This window comes from Coregonus lavaretus (genome assembly GCF_964263955.1).
Source record: "Coregonus lavaretus genome assembly, chromosome: 22".
NCBI classification, from domain to species: domain Eukaryota; kingdom Metazoa; phylum Chordata; class Actinopteri; order Salmoniformes; family Salmonidae; genus Coregonus; species Coregonus lavaretus.
This window is the reverse complement of record NC_140009.1, coordinates 20,604,685-20,626,032: the sequence shown is the minus strand read 5'-3', so window position 1 is coordinate 20,626,032 and position 21,348 is coordinate 20,604,685. Positions and strand designations below refer to the sequence as shown.

Here is a 21,348-nt window from a genome sequence, read left to right as displayed (position 1 = left end):
ACTAAAGAAGATTAAAAGACAGAGCCAAGAGGGACAGATGAAGAAAGAGGGTACCAACAAGTGTGTTCAGTAGGCACAGTATAGGATCAAATAAATGTTCTCCCATTTGTGTCAGCTGAATGATGAATCTAAGAATGTTGATTGTATTGCATTGCCTGTGTCCCCCTGAACCCATTTCTATGGGTCTTCCAATGGAAGGAACTTCTCCGGTATACTTTCCTACGGAGCTGAGAGTGTTATGACAACCCTTACAAAACGAACAATGACCTCACAATTGGCAGGGCTGCAGCACAGGAATGTTGACCATGAGAAGGCTGGAGGCTTTGGCAGACCATGAACAAGCACAGAGAAGACTGGATCTGCACGCACACACACACACACAACAGCATAGTGACAATACTGTCAAGTGGTAAATCCCAAAAAATATGACTATTATAACAGATTTACTACCATTTATTTCTAAACACAAAAACACCAAGAAACCTGGAATTAAATGCAACTACCAGAAGTTACTCGCTTGTTAACATCATGAGTACAATCCATTCAACCTAATCTCTGCATTTTCAAATTAGTAAAACAGATGGGAAGTTTACCACAGTGGTAAGGCTTGATCAGTTCTGAATACCAGTCCATCTAGTGCTTAGTCCATGATTCCACAGCATCCTCTTCTTACACCATCAGGGCACTGTGACCCCAAGTACCCATAGTTCCTAAGGCCTCTGTCTTGGAGATACTTCCACGTTTTTGACAGGAAGCTGTTATGCAGTTCTTAGTGACGTAGCCTCTCCGTTCTTATGTCCGTCCCTTGAAGGTGTCCATGCAGGTGTAGCACCCTGTGAAGCGCTGGATCTCCTCCAGAGCCGCCTGAGGCAGGAAGCTGTTGGAGATGGGAATGGAGCATGTTAGTGTAACAGAAGTAGTTCAGTGAACTTACATGATCATTAACCTTGTCTGAGACCTGAATTAGCACCGTAAACTAATCCCTACGGCTAAGAGTGTCCGGTTCTCAGAAGACCTGTTGTCACAGCCTCATCCATCTAACCCAGTACACTACTTTGGTGTCATGACTGAGATTGGGTCCCCCTACCTCTTGAGAATAACGAGAGCGTGCATGGTCCAAGGTAAGTAGACGAACGAGGTGTTGGTCCGGACTGCATCCACCGTCCGCTGGGCCACCAGCTCAGGATTTAGCGGGGGAAAGAGCTGAGGGAACCTGGGCGATGAACACAACACTTTACCTTCACTCGTATTTAGCCATGCAAGACATATTGTGAACTGTGTCTTGGTGAATTCTTATCACAAAATAGATACTGAACTTATTCCTCCAGCCATTGATGTGCGAATGGGAATGGTTATTCCATCTATTGTTTTCTTATGGAACCTCTATCTGAGCCCATGTGTCATTTATGTGAGCTGACTGACTATATACTGGTTGACCCATAGCAAAACTAGAGTGCCATGTATAGTAGACCCAACGTACGGTAGACCCAACGTATGGTAGACCCATGGTGGTCCCACTCACCTGACTCTCATGCCCTGGAACATGTCAGTGTTGGTGTGGAAGGGGAGCATGGTGGTGCAGCCCACCCCAGGGCAGTCCAGCAGGCCCAGGGTGAGGCTCTCCATGAACGCCAGGGACGAGGCCTTGGAGGTGCAGTAATCTATGGCCCCCGGGATGGAGGACAGGGACAGGATGGAGTTGATACACACCACGTGGCCATGGCAAAGCTCCAGCATGCGGGGTAGGAAAGCTTTGGTGGTCTAGAGAAAGAGAGAGACTAACATTTAAATAAGGAAATAATCTCTGAAAAATGTTATCCTGTGTGCTACCTATATCACCCCACTAGAATCCCCATACTTTAATAAAGACAGCTTCTCTATCCTAGAGGGGGAGATCAATCATTTCCAGACCCAGGAACATGTACTAGTCTGTGGCGACACAAAACGCCAGAAACTGACACCTCAGCACACGGGGGAAAAACACCTACCTGGAGGTGACAGCATTCCCGCCCCAACATGCCCCCCTAGACAACTACGACAAAACCACGTCATAACTCCTGCAGCTATGTCACACGCTGGGTCTGTACATATTCAATAGTAGGCTTTGAGGGGACTCCTATGGTAGCACCACCTATAGCTCAGTTCTTGGCAGCAGTACTGTAGACTACTTTATCACTGACCTCAACCCAGAGTCTCTCAGAGCGTTCAGTCAGCCCACTGACACCCCTATCAGATCACAGCAAAATCACAACCTACTTGAACAGAGCAATACTCAAATCATGAGGCATCAAAGCCAAACAAACTGCACACTATTAAGAAATGCTATATATGGAAGAAGGGTAGTGCAGAAACCTACCAAAAAACAATTAGCCAACAACCAATTAAATCACTTTTAGACAACTTCCTGGAGAAAACATGAGCCTACACCTTCACTATGGTGAAACAAACAATACAGAAATACACCAAGAAAAAAGAAAAACAGCATGTCAGACATCAGCTCAATGTTATTGAAGAATCCATAGAATCTAAACACTTCTGGGAAAATTGGAACACACTATACAAACATGAAGTGCTATCTATCCAAAATGGAGATGTATGGATAAACCACTTCTCCAATCTTTTTGGCCTTTAATAAAGAACAAACAGCAAAAACATATACATGATCAATAAAAAAAATCTTAGTCCGCTCTTAAAGATTCATTGAATGAACTACAGGACAAAATACAAACCCTTCAACCCAAAAGGCATGTGGTGTTGATGGTATCCTAAATGAAATGATAAAATATAAAGACCACAAATTCCAATTGACAATACTTAAACTCTTTAACATCATTCTCAGCTCTGGCATCTTCCCCATTACTTGGAACCAAGGACTGATCACCCCAATCCACAAAAGTGGAGACAAATTCAACCCCAATAACTACCGTGGGATATGCATCAACAGCAACCTTGGGAAGATCCTCTGCATGATTATTAACAGCAGTCCTACATTTCCTCAGTGAAAACAATGTCCCGAGCAAATATCAAAATTGGCTTTTTACCAAATTACTGTACGACAGACCACGGATTCACCCTGCACACCCTAATTGACAAACAAACCAAACAAAAGCAAAGTCTTCATGCTTTGTTGATTTTAAAAAAGCTTGACTAAATTTGGCATGAGTGTCTGCTATATAAATGATGGAAAGCAGTTTTGGGGGGGGAAACAACATTACAAAATCCATGTACACAAACAAGTGTGCGGTTAAAATAGGCAGAAACAGATTTTTTCCCCTCAGGGCCGGGGGGTGAGACAGGGATGCAGCTTGAACCCAACCCTCTTCAACGTTTATAGCAACAAATTGGTGAGGGATCTAGAACAGTCTGAAGCACCCGGCCTCACCCTACTAGACTGAAGTCAAATGTTTACTGTTTGCAGATGATCTGGGGCTTCTGTCCCCTACCAAGGAGGGCCTACAGCAGCAACTAAATATTATTCACAGAGTCTATCAGTCTTGGGTCCTGACAGTTAATCTCAGTAAGACAAAAATAATGGTGTTCCAAAAAATGTCCAGTTGCCAGGACCACAAATACAGATTCCACTTAGACACTGTTGCCCTAAAGCATACAACTATACCTACCCTCTATGTATGAGGTCAACTCACCAATAATTCACAAAATAGGACAAACACCAAATTGAGCCTCTGCATGAAGAATTCTGCAAAAACATCAGTGTACAACATAAAACACCAAATAATGCATGCAGAGCAGAATTAGGTAGATTCCCGCTAATTATCAAAATCCAGAAAACAGCAATAGAATTTTACAACCACCTAGATAGAAGCGATTCTAACCTTCCATAACAAAGCCCTCACCTACAGAGAGATGAACCTGGAGAAGAGTGCACTCAGCCAGCTTGTCCTGGGACTCTGTTCAAACACAAACAGACCCCACAGAGCCCCAGGACAGCAACACAGCTAGACCCAACCAAATCATGAGAAAACAAAAACATTACTTGACACATTGGAAAGAATAAACAAAAAAACAAGCAAACTGGAATGTTATTTGGCCCTAAACAGAGCCTACACAGTAGCAGAATACCTGACCACTGTGACTGATCCAAAATTAAGAAAAGCTTTGACTATGTACAGACTCCGTGAGCATGGTCTTGCTATCGAGAAAAGTCACCATAGCCGGTCTTCTCGAAAGCCAGGTCTGCCTATGTGCCCACAAAATGAGGTGGAAGTCGAGCTGCACTTTCTCACGCCCTGCCAAATGTATGACCATAGCAGAAACATATTTTCCTCAGATTACACAGACCCACAAATAATTTGAAAGCAAATCCAATCTTGATAAACTTCCATATATTTTAGGTGAAATACCACAGTGCCATAAAAGCAGCAAGATGTGTGACCCGTTGCCACAAAAAAAAAAAAAAAGGGGCAACCAGTGGAACACAAACACCATTGTAAATACAACCTATATTTATCTGTTTATTTATTTTTCCCTTTCATACTTCAACTATTTGCACATTGTTACAACACTGTACATACCCAATAATATAACATTTGAAATGTTTATATTCTTTTAACTTTTGTGAGTAATGTTTACTGTTCATTTCTGATTGTTTATTTCCCTTTAGTTTATCGTCTATTTCACTAGGCTTTGGCAATGTAAACATACGTTTCCCATGCCAATAACGGCCATTGAATTGGAGAGAGCGAGAGCGAGCGAAACGTGACAGTCTGCACATTGTTCTGCTCCACTCAGTACTATTCCCTAGCTGTTCCTTCACTCTTCTCTCAATCTAGGTTCCCTCTTTACTTCCTGGAATTCACAACATTAACAGAGGGGTTGCAGCACTCCGAGAGAAGGGGAACCAAACCTGTTCCACATCCCATCAGTGTAGATCAGAGGACAAACGCCAACATAATGTAAGATCCCTTTATTAAGAGCGTGTCAGCCAGCACTCTTTTGCCAGCGTTTTACCTTAGATCCAATGATTCAGTAGTTAGAGTAAAATATAATTTCTCCCCTTCACATGTGGGATCAATACATGTTGAAAGATGACCCTAACATTTCCAATACTGAGCCTCGGAACTGAAACAAATAAAAATTCATACAATGCTTCAAAATATAATACAAGCCATAGTGAATGAGCACTTTCCTGAATAATTATCTAAAGTACATATTTTTCAACACTCACCCAGAACTGTCCCAGCGTGTTGATGTGTTGAGTCTTCATCAGAGCATCATCGTCACTGTCCAGCAGACTTCTCCCATGAACCACTGCTGCGTTATTCACCAGAATGGTGACGTCGCCCACCTAAGAGACAAAAATAAACATCTTCTTTAGATGTAAAACCCAAATCTCTTGTTTTATGCCAAAAGTAAGCATTTCACTGTTAGTCTACAATGGCTGTTTACGAAGCATGTGACAAATAACATTTTATTTGATCACTTTGTTTTGCCTTGGTATAATTGAAAGGATGTTAAGTGAGCGATAATTATGTCATGTTAATCCTTGTCTTATCTTAAGGCTTGAGTTAAGCTCAGTGGTGTAGTGGAGGGTATATGCAGGTATATGCCATATACGTTTATTGCGTATTCTCACTTCTTAATCCCCACGATGTACATCAAAGTAGCCTTGTGTATTGGAGGTATATGCTGTATCAATGAATATGGCTGATGGAACAGATCATAATGTTTACCATAAAAATTTTGATAAACTATTATTTCTTCACATTTTAGGCGCAGCAATGTGAAAAACGGTGGTAGGCCTACGCACAAATGTTCCAAAATGCAATTTGCGGGAAGTTCTAAAATGCACACGCAAGCGTTTTAATGGACAGAGATGGAAATAGCCGTTACACATTTAGAAAGAGGAGATCTAAAGATGCAACAACTATCATGGGTTGCTAATATGACTAGGATAATGCCTTCGGCTGCTAGACAATGAAAGAAAGTTGAAAGAACCAATAGAACAGGAGAACACATGAAGTCTTTATAAAATAATTGCCTTCACGTTTCTATGGTGGGATTTTGGCTACTTTAAAGCAAGGTAAGACATGCCTCATAATATGAAGTAAAACATCCAGGTTTCAAACAATTAAGGAACAGGGAAAATATAGAGATGCTAATGATAGGACCAAGCAAGACGGAAAGTCTTTCCCAAAAACCTTCTCAATTAAATGTTAACTACCTACAAAGTAGCCTACACCTAACTGGCAGAATAATATCATGATTTGCATCAATCCAGTTGCCATTTGTTTTGCAAATTCCAACTAATGTGCTACTGAAAGATCACTAACCAAACAGTGCTAGTGAATTAAAGGGAAAGGGGGATACCTAGTCAGTTGTACAACAATGCATTCAACTGAAATGTGTCTTCCGCATTTAACCCAACCCCTCGGAATCAGAAAAGTGTGGAGGGCTGCCTTAAATCGACATCCACGTCGTTGGCGCCCGGGGAACAGTTAAAGGGTAACTACACTCCCCAAAATATTATTTAGATTATTCCCAGACCTCAAAACTAGTCTCCTGATGTGGTTTAAGAACATCCAATTGTATTGTTTTACTATTAAAAACAGTAACTTTGAGAGTGAAAATCAAAAACCTGTACATTTCTGACTCAAGTTGTCAGCCTCATTTATCGGCCTACTTGCACAGTACGCTTGGGTTGGCCTGACTGTGAAAGACCAATATGGGATTTATAATTTTAGGTCATTCAGAGTGTATGTCACTGTTTCTCATTGAATTTTTCATACAGGGCAGCTTGTCTTCGCTGGGCAGGCCGTTTGGGAAATTTTGGGCAGAATTAGTATACTCACTTCTCCAGGCACCACTACACCACTGGATAAGTTCATACATCACACTGTGTATCCCTGTGAAACACTGGAAGATTCCAAAGGCAACCTTTGAAAGTGTTGAAAATTGCCTTACACAGTCCAACCAGTCATGTGTTTGTTATCTACTGTAAATGACATTGGAACTAGGTCATTCATTTGGGTGGAGCCATCTCTACTGTACCTTCTCTCGGACCACCTTGGCCTGCTTGTACACATCCTCCCGATTGGCCACGTCACACAGGAAGTAATGGCACTCGGCTCCGGTGGTGAGCGAGATCTCCTCACAGGTCTCCATCAGACACCTCTCAGTGCGGCCCCACAGGATCAACTGACAACAGGCAGAGAGGGGTCAAAGATTAAAAAAGGGCAGGCCATTGACCTGAGAATGCATATTTGGACTTGTGTTAGCTTGTAGGAATCACAAATAAATATAGGCTTTCTGGGTGGCAAGAGGTTAATATAATGGTTAAGTATTCAGATCAACGGTTGTAGATTATTATCATAAAAATCATTTTGTCAAACCAAAATGTGTGTCATCATTTTATGTTTCAAATTGTATTGGTAAAATGTTGCATGCATTTCTTGAACCAGTGCTCAGGTAGCTTACAGTAGGTTCAAGCTATATTCTATTACGTTAACATCTTTCCCATCTGTTTGAGCTTGCTGTGCTTTGCAGAGCTCTATATGATAAATTGCTAATTGAGGAGGCATTGGCTAGAGATTGAGCAGCCACAGACACAAGTTCTTTGATTTGCAGTTTGGGAGGGAAATCCAGAGACTTAGGGCTCTGAACTTTACAGAGTGTTTGAAATTTAAAGGCAACGTTCCCACTTTAGCAGAGACTGCATTCATGGTAAACGCTGCATGTCACCTCAAAGAAGTCTAACGCTTCAGCTTTACAGATTGAATAGAGCCCTAAGCGCTCTATTTAATCAGATCAAGCGTTAACCGGCGATAGCCGACATGCCATAGCTGATGTGTTGGAGTTGTAACTGGGTTGGTGCCATCAAATCGGTGAGTAGCTGCTCTTGGTCATTGTCATGAAGCCATGTGTCCCTCTTACGTTAGAAGTTCAGAATGAGAAAATGTAGGCTATATAGAAATAATGACACTCAAATTGAAAATCATTAAACAAAATAATGAGGATTTCTATCAGCCTAATTGAGGTGTAGATTACATCTCACATTCTAGTGTTCGAACTTGTAAACAAGGCTGCATGGGATTTCTCTTAATGCGACTCCGTGCAGCCAATGGCAAAGTCCGCCAGGAGCCACTTGTGGATTTGACAGCTCTAACGCAGTTCCACCCCCGCTATGCGGATGTCAGCTAAAGCAGATCTGATTGAAGGAGCTTTAAGATCTAATATCCGTCTCCAGAGGTGCCCCTGTGCACTGATAACCCTGGATGGCTGGCTACTGGCCAGACCACTACACAGACACACATACAAGACATGCACGCACACACAACCATCAGATCATTTTACAACAATGACAAATGCTTTGGTGATAAAAGGAATATTTTCACCTTACTCTGAACTGTGCTTTCCACTACCCTGTCAGTGAACTTTATTGAACAGTCACTGGGGACCCAGACGGGCTAGAGTTGAGGTTAAAAAGGCAACATCATTGTAGTACCACGGAGCCATCCACCCAAACTGTCATCACCCCCATTGTATAGCACAGGGACTGAGGAAACACCTGTGTTTGTGTGTCTTTACAATATGAGGAAAGGGAACACTACGCATCATACATCACCCAGATCAGCTAGGGGGCAAGAGTTCAGGCTCCTTTCCACTAGTGTAGTAAGTACTGGTGCTTTCCCATTACTTTTCACATGGAAAACACACCGAAGGTGACTATCAAGTTTTTAATTGAACTGAAGTAATACAAAAATATACTCGATTCTGAAGTTATGCTAGAATAGAATAAAATAGAAATCATAAAACATTTCCAAACTGTCCCTTTTCCCCAACTTTCAGATGAGTTAAATTGTTAATGGAATATTATTATATTTATGAACACCAGGATAGCAAAGGTGCTGTACAAAGTGATGTGAGCTGGCTACAGTGTTGGTTATGACGGTTTGGCAATGCATTGCTTTTTGTTATTATTATTATTATTATTATTATTATTATTATTATTATTATTATTATTATTATTTGTGCATTTAACAAGTATATAAACGCACAAATGGGTAATAAATAGCGCAGTGATTAGTTTACCTTTTTGGCCCCGTGTTTTGCAAACTCCTTCCCCAAATGCCGACCGATGCCCCGTCCACCGCCGGTGATCAATACCACCTCTCCGCGTAGGTCTTTCCGTCTGCTCGGGAGCAACAACCCCAAGCATGCTTTTAATATGTAGAAGATGATGTGGAACGTGAAAAGCACCGCGTTTCCCAAATTATTTAAATCCATTACGACTTTTAGGTATAAAATGCCTTTTGCTGAGAATACAATTGGAGTAAGCACATAGACTATGCGCACCTTCCCAAAGTGCGTGGATCATGCCAGATGGATGTTTAAGTGTTCTCCATAGCACTACCCCTCTACGACAGAATTCTCATCACTCCAGTTTTAATATCAGAGGTCCGACGCACATACGTCTTTGTCATAATAGGCACAGTACGAAAAAGCAGTGATAATAGCTGGAGAGCCACTGCCAACACAGTGCGTGCGCACACCAACAAAACTAATGGCTCTCGCGTCTTCGCCTGCCTATATGCTCAGCCCTTTCTATCCCAGCACTGTCTAACTACCGGTACTGGCATTATATAGCCCATTAATCTTGATTGACAGTTTAAATGTTGGAGATTAGCCAATAGCCACTCCGACTTGACTGTGCGTGCGGCTGTAGCGCTTTTTCTCTCTTCCAAAAGAGCTGCGAGAGGAGAAAGTCGCAGAAAAAATAAATAATTTGTAGGGGTTACGTCAGGGTTGTCGAACGCATTCCAATGAGGGCCGAGTGTCTGAGGGTTTTTGGTTTTTCTTTTAAATTAAGACCTAGACAACCAGGTGAGGTGAATTCCTTACTAAGTAGTGACCTTAATTCATCAATGAAGTACAAGTGTGGAGCGAAAACACGAAGAGACTCGGCCCTCCGTGGAATGTGTTTGACACGTGGGTTACATGATCAAGTTTACAACCACCACTGTCTTCATGGTATGAATTGCCAATAGACTGCAATACCATATAGTCTGTAGCCTATAATTGAAATTGCCTTGGATGATATGATTTATTGGGTGATATAAGCAATCAGTAATGCCATAAACATCTAATTACATATTCATGTAGGTGTTTTAAGGTGGCAATATTCAACATGACATATTTTGAACTGTCTCATGTCATTGTAGGCTCAAGTTTCATCATAGATCTCTATGCCCCACACAGCACATATCCAAACGATAGGCGACCCGTTCGGTATATTGGTATTTTATTAGGATCCCAAATAACTGTTGCTAAAGTAGCAGCACTCTTCCTGGGGTCCACACAAAACATGAAACTTGATAATACAGAACATTTATAGACAATAATAGCTCAAAGACAGAACTACACAAATGTAAAACGTCATACATAGCCTATATATCAGTACATACACACAAAATATCTAGGTCAAATAGCAGAGAGACGTTGTGCCATGAGGTGTTGCTTTATCTGTTTTTTTTTAACCAGGTTTGCTGTTCACTTGAGCAATCTGAGATGGGAGTTCCATGCAATCATGACTATTTAATACTGTATTTTTTCTTGAATTTGTTTGGGGACTGTGAAAAGACCCCTGTCTGGTGGGGTACGTGTGTGTCAGAGCTGTGTGTAAGTTGACTATGCAAACAATTTGGAATTTAATTAATGTTTCTTATAAAAAGAAGAAGTGATGCAGTCAGTCTCTCCTCTACTTTTAGCCAAGAGAGACTGGCATGCATAGTATTGATATTAGCCCTCTTAATACAGTGAAGAGCAAGACGTGCCGCTCTGATCTGGGCCAGCTGCAGTTTTTCTAGGTCCTTCTTTACAGGACCTGACCATATGACTGGGCAATAATCAATATAAGATCAAACTAAAGCCTGCAGGCCTTGCTTTGTGGAGTGTGGTGTCAAAAAAGCAGAGCATCTCTTTATCACGGACAGACCTCTCCCCATCTTTACAACCATTGAATCAATATGTCACATTGGCTCCGTGGTAAAATAAACTTGGCTGTGTATTCAAGTATGGCCAGTAGGCCTACCCCAGACCTTACATTTTTCTTAAAGAAATGCATTTCAGTCAATGGACAAAAATATATAGCTCTTTACCTATTTCAATAATTTTTTTCCCAACCAAACATTTATTTTATTAAAGGTCTGGCTGACCAAGATATTTCAAAAACATGTCATATTGTATGCGTTCTGACCTTCAAATAACAGGAAGATGAGAAAAAGCATCTAATGCGGGCCAGCCCACACCAGCTTGGTTAAAAAGACCTCTAAAACACGTTGGGGTCTACCATAAAACACAACCACAGTGATAGTTGATCATAGGATGTTGACAAAAAGGGAGGATGCCGTTAGAAAGGCAGAATGACAACATAAACGCTTAGAGAGTTGGAATGCATGTAGTTCTTATCTTCTTTCATATTTCGGACAATGTTTTTCTTTTCATAAGCTACTTTATGAAAAGTGAACAGTGCTTCTTCAGGTCCAGTGGCTGGAACTTCAGTAGATGGGGAAGTGAGTGACAGAGGAAGAGACTGGAGAGATTAGAGAGACTGGAGAAGGTCATGGGTCCATTTTGCTGCTCACGTCATCTCCCATGTCAGGGCTAACATTAGCACCATGGTGGTCAGCCCCAGTGCCTCATTGCAATAGGCTGCATCTACTAATAGAAGGAAATAAGTGTTAGTTACTTAATCTTCAGTAGGATGATATGTCTTACTTTGACCATTGTCCATTCTCTCTATGCTTACCAATTAAATTGTGTCTCCCCTTCTTTAGTCTGGGGTTCTCTGTTAAAACAGAGAAAACAAAGTAAGTAATGTGGATGAGGAGAGAGGGTAACTTGACACCGAGAATCCTCACACACACACACACTCACCAAACACGATAAGCCGTGTATATGTGTCTGTGGAGCCCAGAGGGTTCTGGGCAGTGCATCGAAACATGGAGCCGTTGAGCTTGGCCGGTACTCGCTCCAGCACCAGCTCCCTCCCATTATGGTCCTCTCTCCCGTCCAGCAGAGGACCTCCCACCCTGGTCCAGGTGAATAATGGCTCAGGGAACACCATGTTCTGGAAGTGCATGGGGATAAGCATCCTTTGTAAATAATGTGTGTACGTGATTGACAACATTGGAGTCAGACTGCACAAGATCACTGATATGCAAGACACCTTGCATCCCAAATAAATACTATGTGATCAAGATTATCGATTGTGTGCCTTGCCAGCTCGCCTTACTCTAACTGATTCCCTCAAACATGCTGAATGACTTTCATTCAAATGTATCTGCGACTTTCATTCAAATGTAGCTACCAGTTGTATTATATAGTCGTGGCGCGACACCTGCTGGAGAAGTGATTTCTTTTTTAAGAAGGTTTGCTTTCAATGATAGTGATATGTGGTTGTCTTTCCTACAGTTGAATGTAGTTACTGTCACGGTCGTTATGAAAAGCGGACCAAGGCGCAGCGTGGTAAGCGTACATACTTTATTTAATTAACGTACTAAACACACGATCAAAACAAAACAACAAACGATACGTGAAGTCCTAGGTTAAACACCAAAACAAACCTTACGGAACAAGATCCCACAAATAACTAGTGCCAACAGGCTGCCTAAGTATGGTTCCCAATCAGAGACAACGAGAATCAGCTGCCTCTGATTGGGAACCACCCTGGCCAACATAGAAAACAAGAACTAGAACAAAACATAGAAAATCACACATAGAAAGTCCACACCCTGGCTCAACATTTAAGAGTCCCCAGAGCCAGGGCGTGACAGTACCCCCCCCCCCCCAAAGGCGCGGACTGCGACCGCGCCAACCAAACACAACAGGGGAGGGGCCGGGTGGGCATTCCGCCTCGGAGGCGGATCCGGCTCCGGGCGTGACCACCACTCTCTCGCTACCCCCCCGTAGCGCCCCTGGTCTGGTCTGGCCCCGCTGGCCGGAGCTGGACTGGACACCGGTGGAGCGGATTGCTCAGGCTCCGGTGTGGAGCAGCTGACCGGTGCCTGACCAGGCTGTGTCGGACTGACGACGCGCACCACTGGCTTGGTGCGGGGAGCAGGAACAGGCCGGACCGGGCTGGCGACGCGCACCACTGGCTTGGTGCGGGGAGCAGGAACGGGCCGGACCGGGCTGACGACGCGCACCACTGGCTTGGTGCGGGGAGCAGGAACAGGCCGGACCGGGCTGACGACGCGCACCACTGGCTTGGTGCGGGGAGCAGGAACGGGCCGGACCGGGCTGACGACGCGCACCACTGGCTTGGTGCGGGGAGCAGGAACGGGCCGGACCGGGCTGACGACGCGCACCACTGGCTTGGTGCGGGGAGCAGGAACGGGCCGGACCGGGCTGACGACGCGCACCACTGGCTTGGTGCGAGGTTCAGGAACAGGCCGGACCGGGCTGACGACGCGCACCACTGGCTTGGTGCGAGGGTCAGGAACAGGCCGGACCGGGCTGACGACGCGCACCACTGGCTTGGTGCGGGGAGCAGGAACAGGCCGGACCGGGCTGGTGACGCGCACCACTGGCTTGGTGCGGGGAGCAGGAACAGGCCGGACCGGGCTGACGACGCGCACCACTGGCTTGGTGCGGGGAGCAGGAACGGGCCGGACCGGGCTGTGGAGACGGACTGGAGGTCTGGAGCGAAGAGCTGACACAACCCGTCCTGGCTGAATGCCTATTTCTACACACTCTGTGTGAGGCATCAGCACAGGACGTACAGGGCTGTGCACTCGTACTGGCACTACAGCACGTGGCACTGGCGCATGATATCCGGGACCGAGGAGGGGTACTGGAGGCCACGAGCGTTGAGCCGGCACACTCCGTCCTGGCTGCATGCCCACCTTAGCACGGAACGTGCGTGGTGCTAGCACAGGACGTACAGGACTGTGCCGGACCACTCGCGGCACAGTACGCAGCTCCGCATAACTCGGAACCTGCCCAGTCTCACGCTGCCTAGCCTGAGTACGGGGAATTGGCTCTGCTCTACCTCTAGGCTCCGCCAACCTCCCTTCCAGCCCCCCAAACCTGGTGGCCTCCTCTCCTAATCCGCCGATACGTCCTGTAGCTGCCTCCAGCATCCCCGTCGTCCATGCCGTGTGCCCCCCCCCAAAAAATGTCTTGGGGTTGCCTCTCGCCTGTCCGACGACGACCCGGTTGGCGCCGCTTCTCCTCTCCTGCCTGGGCATCCTCCCTCATCGCCCTCCGGTAGCGGACGGCCTCCTCCTCTGTGATTCTCCCCCAACCGAGGAGGACGTCTACCAGAGTAACCTCCTGTTCCATACCCGGCGTTTGCTCCTGCACACGCTGCTTGGTCCTATTCTGGTGGGATCTTCTGTCACGGTCGTTATGAAAAGCGGACCAAGGCGCAGCGTGGTAAGCGTACATACTTTATTTAATTAACGTACTAAACACACGATCAAAACAAAACAACAAACGATACGTGAAGTCCTAGGTTAAACACCAAAACAAACCCTACGGAACAAGATCCCACAAATAACTAGTGCCAACAGGCTGCCTAAGTATGGTTCCCAATCAGAGACAACGAGAATCAGCTGCCTCTGATTGGGAACCACCCTGGCCAACATAGAAAACACGAACTAGAACAAAACATAGAAAATCACACATAGAAAGTCCACACCCTGGCTCAACATTTAAGAGTCCCCAGAGCCAGGGTGTGACAGTTACTGGTATAAGTAATATAAGAATAAAACATTTCTCTTGTGCTCACCCCAGTGGATGAGATCTGGAGGCCCTGAACTGTAATGCGGACGGTGTCTCCTACTTTAGCCTTACCAGGCATCATGGACAGTTTGGGGCCCCTGGGAGCAGCTAAAGGGAAACAAATACAAACTATGAATGTTACCTATTTTCTATATTTTAACAAAACACTATTTTTCCTTATGTGTCTCAAACTATTTCTAAAGGAATAAATGAAACATCTATATTCTCTGTATGCTATGCAAAAAGCTCTCACCCTTAGAATCCATTTTTATATGAGCATGCATGCTAAACCATGGCAGACTGGGAATAGCTGTTTTTGATTATGATAAATCTCCTCTATATTTAGTAATCCACTCATACTAACTGATATGAGGTTTGCCGTGTATTCATCATGAACTGATGCCCGTGGATGTGCTGCATACAGAGTATGCGTGTGTAGGTGTGTGTGCTTATGTAATTACATATGTACAGTGGGGAAAAAAAGTATTTAGTCAGCCACCAATTGTGCAAGTTCTCCCACTTAAAAAGATGAGAGAGGCCTGTAATTTTCATCATAGGTACACGTCAACTATGACAGACAAATTGAGGAAAAAAAATCCAGAAAATCACATTGTAGGATTTTTTATGAATTTATTTGCAAATTATGGTGGAAAATAAGTATTTGGTCACCTACAAACAAGCAATATTTCTGACTCTCACAGACCTGTAACTTCTTCTTTAAGAGGCTCCTCTGTCCTCCACTCGTTACCTGTATTAATGGCACCTGTTTGAACTTGTTATCAGTATAAAAGACACCTGTCCACAACCACAAACAGTCACACTCCAAACTCCACTATGGCCAAGACCAAAGAGCTGTCAAAGGACACCAGAAACAAAATTGTAGACCTGCACCAGGCTGGGAAGACTGAATCTGCAATAGGTAAGCAGCTTGGTTTGAAGAAATCAACTGTGGGAGCAATTATTAGGAAATGGAAGACATACAAGACCACTGATAATCTCCCTCGATCTGGGGCTCCACGCAAGATCTCACCCCGTGGGGTCAAAATGATCACAAAGTGATCCCAGAACCACATGGGGGGACCTAGTGAATGACCTGCAGAGAGCTGGGACCAAAGTAACAAAGCCTACCATCAGTAACACACTACGCCGCCAGGGACTCAAATCCTGCAGTGCAAGACGTGTCCCCCTGCTTAAGCCAGTACATGTCCAGGCCTGTCTGAAGTTTGCTAGAGTGCATTTGGATGATCCAGAAGAGGATTGGGAGAATGTCATATGGTCAGATGAAACCAAAATATAACTTTTTGGTAAAAACTCAACTCGTCGTGTTTGGAGGACAAAGAATGCTGAGTTGCATCCAAAGAACACCATACCTACTGTGAAGCATGGGGGTGGAAACATCATGCTTTGGGGCTGTTTTTCTGCAAAGGGACCAGGACGACTGATCCGTGTAAAGGAAAGAATGAATGGGGCCATGTATCGTGAGATTTTGAGTGAAAACCTCCTTCCATCAGCAAGGGCATTGAAGATGAAACGTGGCTGGGTCTTTCAGCATGACAATGATCCCAAACACACCGCCCGGGCAACGAAGGAGTGACTTCGTAAGAAGCATTTCAAGGTCCTGGAGTGGCCTAGCCAGTCTCCAGATCTCAACCCCATAGAAAATCTTTGGAGGGAGTTGAAAGTCCGTGTTGCCCAGCGACAGCCCCAAAACATCACTGCTCTAGAGGAGATCTGCATGGAGGAATGGGCCAAAATACCAGCAACAGTGTGTGAAAACCTTACAGAAAACGTTTGACCTGTGTCATTGCCAATAAAGGGTATATAACAAAGTATTGAGAAACTTTTGTTATTGACCAAATACTTATTTTCCACCATAATTTGCAAATAAATTCATTAAAAATCCTACAGTGTGATTTTCTGGATTTTTATTTCTCATTTTGTCTGTCATAGTTGACGTGTACCTATGATGAAAATTACAGGCCTCTCTCATCTTTTTAAGTGGGAGAACTTGCACAATTGGTGGCTGACTAAATACTTTTTTCCCCCACTGTAACTGTGTAGAAAATGGCTAATCTGCTGTGAGATTTCTAGAGCATTTCTAAGCAGAACTAATGGATCCTCTGAACAAAATACTCCATTAAAGAGCATCCTCATTAAGTGAGTCACTGCCTCTAAATAGTTGCTGGCTGCTGCTGGATCCTGAGCTAAAGCATAGTGTTAATAGTGATCAGGTTCTCTGTACTGTATTTTCCTGTAGTTGGCTGATGCTTTAGGCTGGAAAGTGCCTGTTTTCTGCCATTACTGAATGCATTAGATCTAAGTAGGGTTGTGTATATACTGAGTACACCAAACATTAGGTACACCTTCCTAATATTGAGTTGCACCCCACCCTTTAGCAATCAGAACAGCCTCAATTCGTCGGGGCATGGACTCTACAAGGTGTCGAAAGGTTTCCACAGGGATGCTGGCCCATGTTGACTCCAATGATTCCCATAGTTGTGTCAAGTTGGCTGGATGTCTTTTGGGTGGTGGACCATTCTTGATACACACAGGAAACTGTTGAGCGTGAAAAAAACAGTAGCATTGCAGTTGTTGACACACTCAAACTAGTGTGCCTGGCACCTTCTACCATACCCCGTTCAAAGGCACTTCAATATTTTTGTCTTGCCCATTCACCCTCTGAATGGCACAATCCATGTCTCAATTGTCTCAAGGCTTAACAATCCTTCTTTAACCTGTCTCCTCCCCTTCATCTACACTTCATAAAGTTTTGTATACTCAGTGTATATTCCCCAAATTACGAACTTTCAGACACCATGTTCATTTTCCGTTAATTCAGGAAAAATACCTATAGTGAATTTTAACTATTATTTTAGAAAGGTATTATTTTAGAATGTTCTCTCCCCTTGCATCCCTAGCTCTGATAGGTTAATACAGACATGGACTCCTTGGGTATCCAGTATCTGGTTGGCATTAAAAAGTGGGTTTATGTTCTCAGAGAGAGATTACTATTTGGTATCCAGCTGATTTTCATGGTCTAATCTGGTACTCACACAGAGTGACCTCAGCCTGCATGGGCATGGACAGAGCTGGGTGCTTGACCTCGCAGCTGAACAGGGCGTCGTTGTCCAGCTGGGGGTTGAGGCTCCAGGTGAGCATGGCTCTGACCTCCATGGTGCCGTCGCTGGACGCCTGCCGCCGATGCTTGAAGTAGTAGAGCGGGTCAGTGCTCTGCACCCAGCGGGGGAACTCCCGGCTTACCACCGTCTCTGGGATCACCTCCGTGGTGGTGGGGCTGGGCTCAGACCCCTCCAGACTTCCTGGCTCACCCCCGGCCCCTCCCATCTTCCCCGTCCCTCCGATCCCAGGGGTGTCCAGGTCCAGCAGGGAGAGGGACTTCTTCAGCTTGGTGTCATCCAGGTCTCTGCTTATCAGGGGCCTAGAGCCCCGTAGCCCTGCCAGGCCCCTGCCCTGGGATTGGCCCCCTCCACCCTCCATAATAGAGGGGACCACCTCAATCAGCTCGCCGTCACGCTTGAAGTACACCTGAAAGGATAATGACATCGTAAGAGCCCGTAACAACCAATCACACCCGTCATTTCAAAAGTTCAGTGAGTGTTTCTACCTATATATTTCAGTATGAGGACTGTTTGCATGTTGTCAAACTCACCATAGGGGCTGGCTTTCCTCCCATGACGATGCAGACTAGAGTGAAGTTCTGGGCATCATAGCGACTGAAGGGGGCCGGGCAGTCTGCTGCCACTACAGAAATGGACTTAGGAGGCACTATGGAGGAAAAGAGCATAGAACCTGTGACTCAAAACAAGAAATCCATCCACATATAGGCATATTTTGCATCTAGAATTTTCAGAAGGGCTACATATAAAACAAACTAAAACATGAAACAGACAGGTCTTTCATGTCTGTACTGTACTTGATGGCACAAAGTTAGTCTCGTAGACCTGACCCTAGGCAACAGCAGTGACTAGGGTCTGGTATACAAGATGGACTCTCTTGGTAACTTCGATAAGGGGGAGGGGATTCCAGGGTGGGTCAGACAGACAACTCTCACAACAAATCACAAGGTAGACATCCCAGAACGTCGCAATTCGAAACCAAAGTTTGCAGGCAAAACCTTTACAATGATTTTAGTGAAGTTAGTTGATGCAAACTAGCCACTTGCGAAATGCACTCATAAAAATAACCTCTGTGATCTCCATCTTGCTAGCTATTATTTTGTATTTTATTCAAGCGGATCAGGCAGTGGCGTAGGCAGTGCCAAACTGACATTCTATTATGTACAGACATGTTAAGCTGGAACATTGTGGGAGGCAACCCGGATTTCTAGAAAGACTAGCAGAAAGTAGTCTCCTGTGCATTTCCCACATCTCAACAGTAGGGGGAGGCAGAGGTGATAGAAATACTAATAGACAGATAGAAGCGTGGATGTTGGACGAAGGCTACAAAACCTGCCATTCACAAAACCCTATCAAATACCATATGATCATATCATTCATGATCATATCAATATAGCGTTAATTCTCTTGAATCTTACCCATGACAATGAGCACGATGCTGCCAGAGGCTAAGACAACCCTGTCTCTAGAGGCCTTGTCGTAGATCCCCACGTGGCACTCATACGGCCCATCATCTTCCATCTGGACCTCAGGGAGCCTGGCAACACAACAACAAACCAATGAAGAAAATAACCATACAGGTTAGGAGTTTTCCAGGTACTCAAAGCATTGAATAAGATCAATTAAAATACAATAAGATACGATAAAATAAGATAAGAGACGAACAAATAAAATAAGCCTACACTTGGGGGTGAAAACACTGACCAATGCTCTCTTTCTTGAGGCTGCCGCCTACAGTTCAAGCTTACCGGACAGTTGATTGGTAGACCAAGTCTTCTCGTCTGTGGAAGTCCTCCATATGGGAGAAGTTGGTGTTGTACATGGCATCGTAGGTGAAGATCTTCTGCTTGGCACTGCCACCCTCTGTCACCTAGAAAGTGAAGGAATACATCACATTACACACCCTTGACACTTTTCATCTATATTATTCGTAGCCGTCTATTTACCACCACAAACCGATGCTGTCACTAAGACCGCACTCAACGAGCTGTATAAGGCTATAAGCAAACAAGAAAATGCTCATCCAGCAGCGGCACTCCTAGTGGCTGGGGACTTTAATGCAGGCAAACTTAAATCCGTTTTACCTAACTTCTACCAGCATGTCACATGTGCAACCAGAGGGAAAAAAACTCTAGACCACCTTTACTCCACACACAGCGACGCATACAAAGCTTTCCCTCCCCCTCCATTTGGCAAATCTGACCATAATTCTATCCTCATGATTCCTGCTTACAAGCAAAAACTAAAGCAGGAAGTACCAGGGACTCGCTCAATACGGAAGTGGTCAGATGACGCGGCTGCTACGCTACAGGACTGTTTTGTTAGCACAGACTGGAATATGTTCCGGGATTCATCCAATGGCATTGAGGAGTTTACCACTTCAGTCACCGGCTTCATCAATAAGTGCATCGATGACGTCGTCCCCACACTGACCGTACATACATATCCCAACCAGAAGCCATGGATTACAGGCTACATCAGCACCGAGCTAAAGGCTAGAGCTGCCGCTTTCAAGGAGCGGGACACTAATCCAGATGCTTATAAGAAAATCCCGCTATGCCCTCAGACAAACCATCAAACAGGAAAAGCGTCAAAACAGGACTAAGATTTAATCCTACTACACCGTCTCTGACGCTCATCGGATGTTGCAGGGCTTGCAAACTATTACGGACTACAAAGGGAAACCCAGCCGCGAGCTGCCCAGTGACGCGAGCCTACCAGACGAGCTAAATGCCTTTTATGCTCTCTTCGAGGCAAGCAACACTGAAGCATGCAAGAGAGCACCAGCTGTTCCAGACGACTGTGTGATCACGCTCTCCGTAGCCGATATGAGCAAGACCTTTAAACAGGTCAACATTCACAAGGCCGCAGGGCCAGACGGATTACCAGGACGTGTACTCAGAGCATGCGCGGACCAACTGGCAAGTGTCTTCACTGATATTTTCAACATCTCCCTGACCGAGTCTGTAATACCTACATGTTTCAAGCAGACCACCATAGTCCCTGTGCCCAATAAAGCAAAGGTAACCTGCCTAAATGACTACCGCCCGTAGCACTCACGTCGGTAGCCATGAAGTGCTTTGAAAGGCTGGTCATGGCTCACATCAACACCATCATCCCAGAAACCCTAGACCCACTCCAATTCGCATACCGCCCCAACAGATCCACAGATGACGTAATCTCAATCACACTCCACACTGCCCTTTCCCACCTGGACAAAGGGAACACCTATGTGAGAATGCTGTTCATTGATTACAGCTCAGTGTTCAACACCATAGTGCCCACAAAGCTCATCACTAAGATAAGGACCCTGGGACTAAACACCTCTCTCTGCAACTGGATCCTGGACTTCCAGACAGGCCGCCCCCAGATGGTAAGGGTAGGCAACAACACATCTGCCACGCTGATCCTCAATACTGGGGCCCCTCAGGGGTGCGTGCTTAGTCCCCTCCTGTACTCCCTGTTCACC

At 44.9% G+C, this 21,348-nt stretch overlaps 1 protein-coding gene and 1 pseudogene across 2 annotated transcripts in view; both read right to left on the bottom strand.

Moving 5' to 3' along the window:
* Positions 1 to 437: 437 nt before the first annotated feature.
* On the bottom strand, positions 438 to 9,519 carry LOC311149661 (short-chain dehydrogenase/reductase 3-like). The gene is made up of 6 exons (XM_084186861.1): positions 9,049 to 9,519; positions 7,009 to 7,155; positions 5,186 to 5,305; positions 1,523 to 1,761; positions 1,088 to 1,213; positions 438 to 877 (listed from the first exon to the last, which is right to left on the bottom strand). The coding sequence occupies exons 1-6, from the start codon at positions 9,241 to 9,243 to the stop codon at positions 793 to 795; spliced, it is 912 nt and encodes a 303-aa protein (XP_084042987.1). The 5' UTR covers positions 9,244 to 9,519; the 3' UTR covers positions 438 to 792.
* A 2,077-nt stretch (positions 9,520 to 11,596) lies between these two features.
* LOC311149638 (immunoglobulin superfamily member 21-like) overlaps positions 11,597 to 21,348 on the bottom strand; it is a 33,855-nt pseudogene continuing 24,103 nt past the window's right edge. The window contains exons 3-10 of the transcript in view: positions 19,628 to 19,749; positions 19,298 to 19,416; positions 18,413 to 18,528; positions 17,796 to 18,288; positions 14,750 to 14,850; positions 11,893 to 12,085; positions 11,765 to 11,803; positions 11,597 to 11,676 (exon numbers count right to left, since the gene is read on the bottom strand). The product of the transcript in view is annotated as an immunoglobulin superfamily member 21-like (transcript). The remainder of the gene's footprint in view (positions 11,677 to 11,764; positions 11,804 to 11,892; positions 12,086 to 14,749; positions 14,851 to 17,795; positions 18,289 to 18,412; positions 18,529 to 19,297; positions 19,417 to 19,627; positions 19,750 to 21,348) is intronic.

Excerpts from the sequence above, each read along its gene's own strand:
- LOC311149661 (XM_084186861.1), bottom strand. The coding sequence starts at position 9,243 with ATGGATTTAAATAATTTGGGAAACGCGGTGCTTTTCACGTTCCACATC. Across the intron at positions 1,762-5,185 it reads ACACGCTGGGACAGTTCTGG|ACCACCAAAGCTTTCCTACC; the intron begins GTGAGTGTTGAA and ends CTCTTTCTCTAG. Across the intron at positions 1,214-1,522 it reads TTCCAGGGCATGAGAGTCAG|GTTCCCTCAGCTCTTTCCCC; the intron begins GTGAGTGGGACC and ends TTCATCGCCCAG.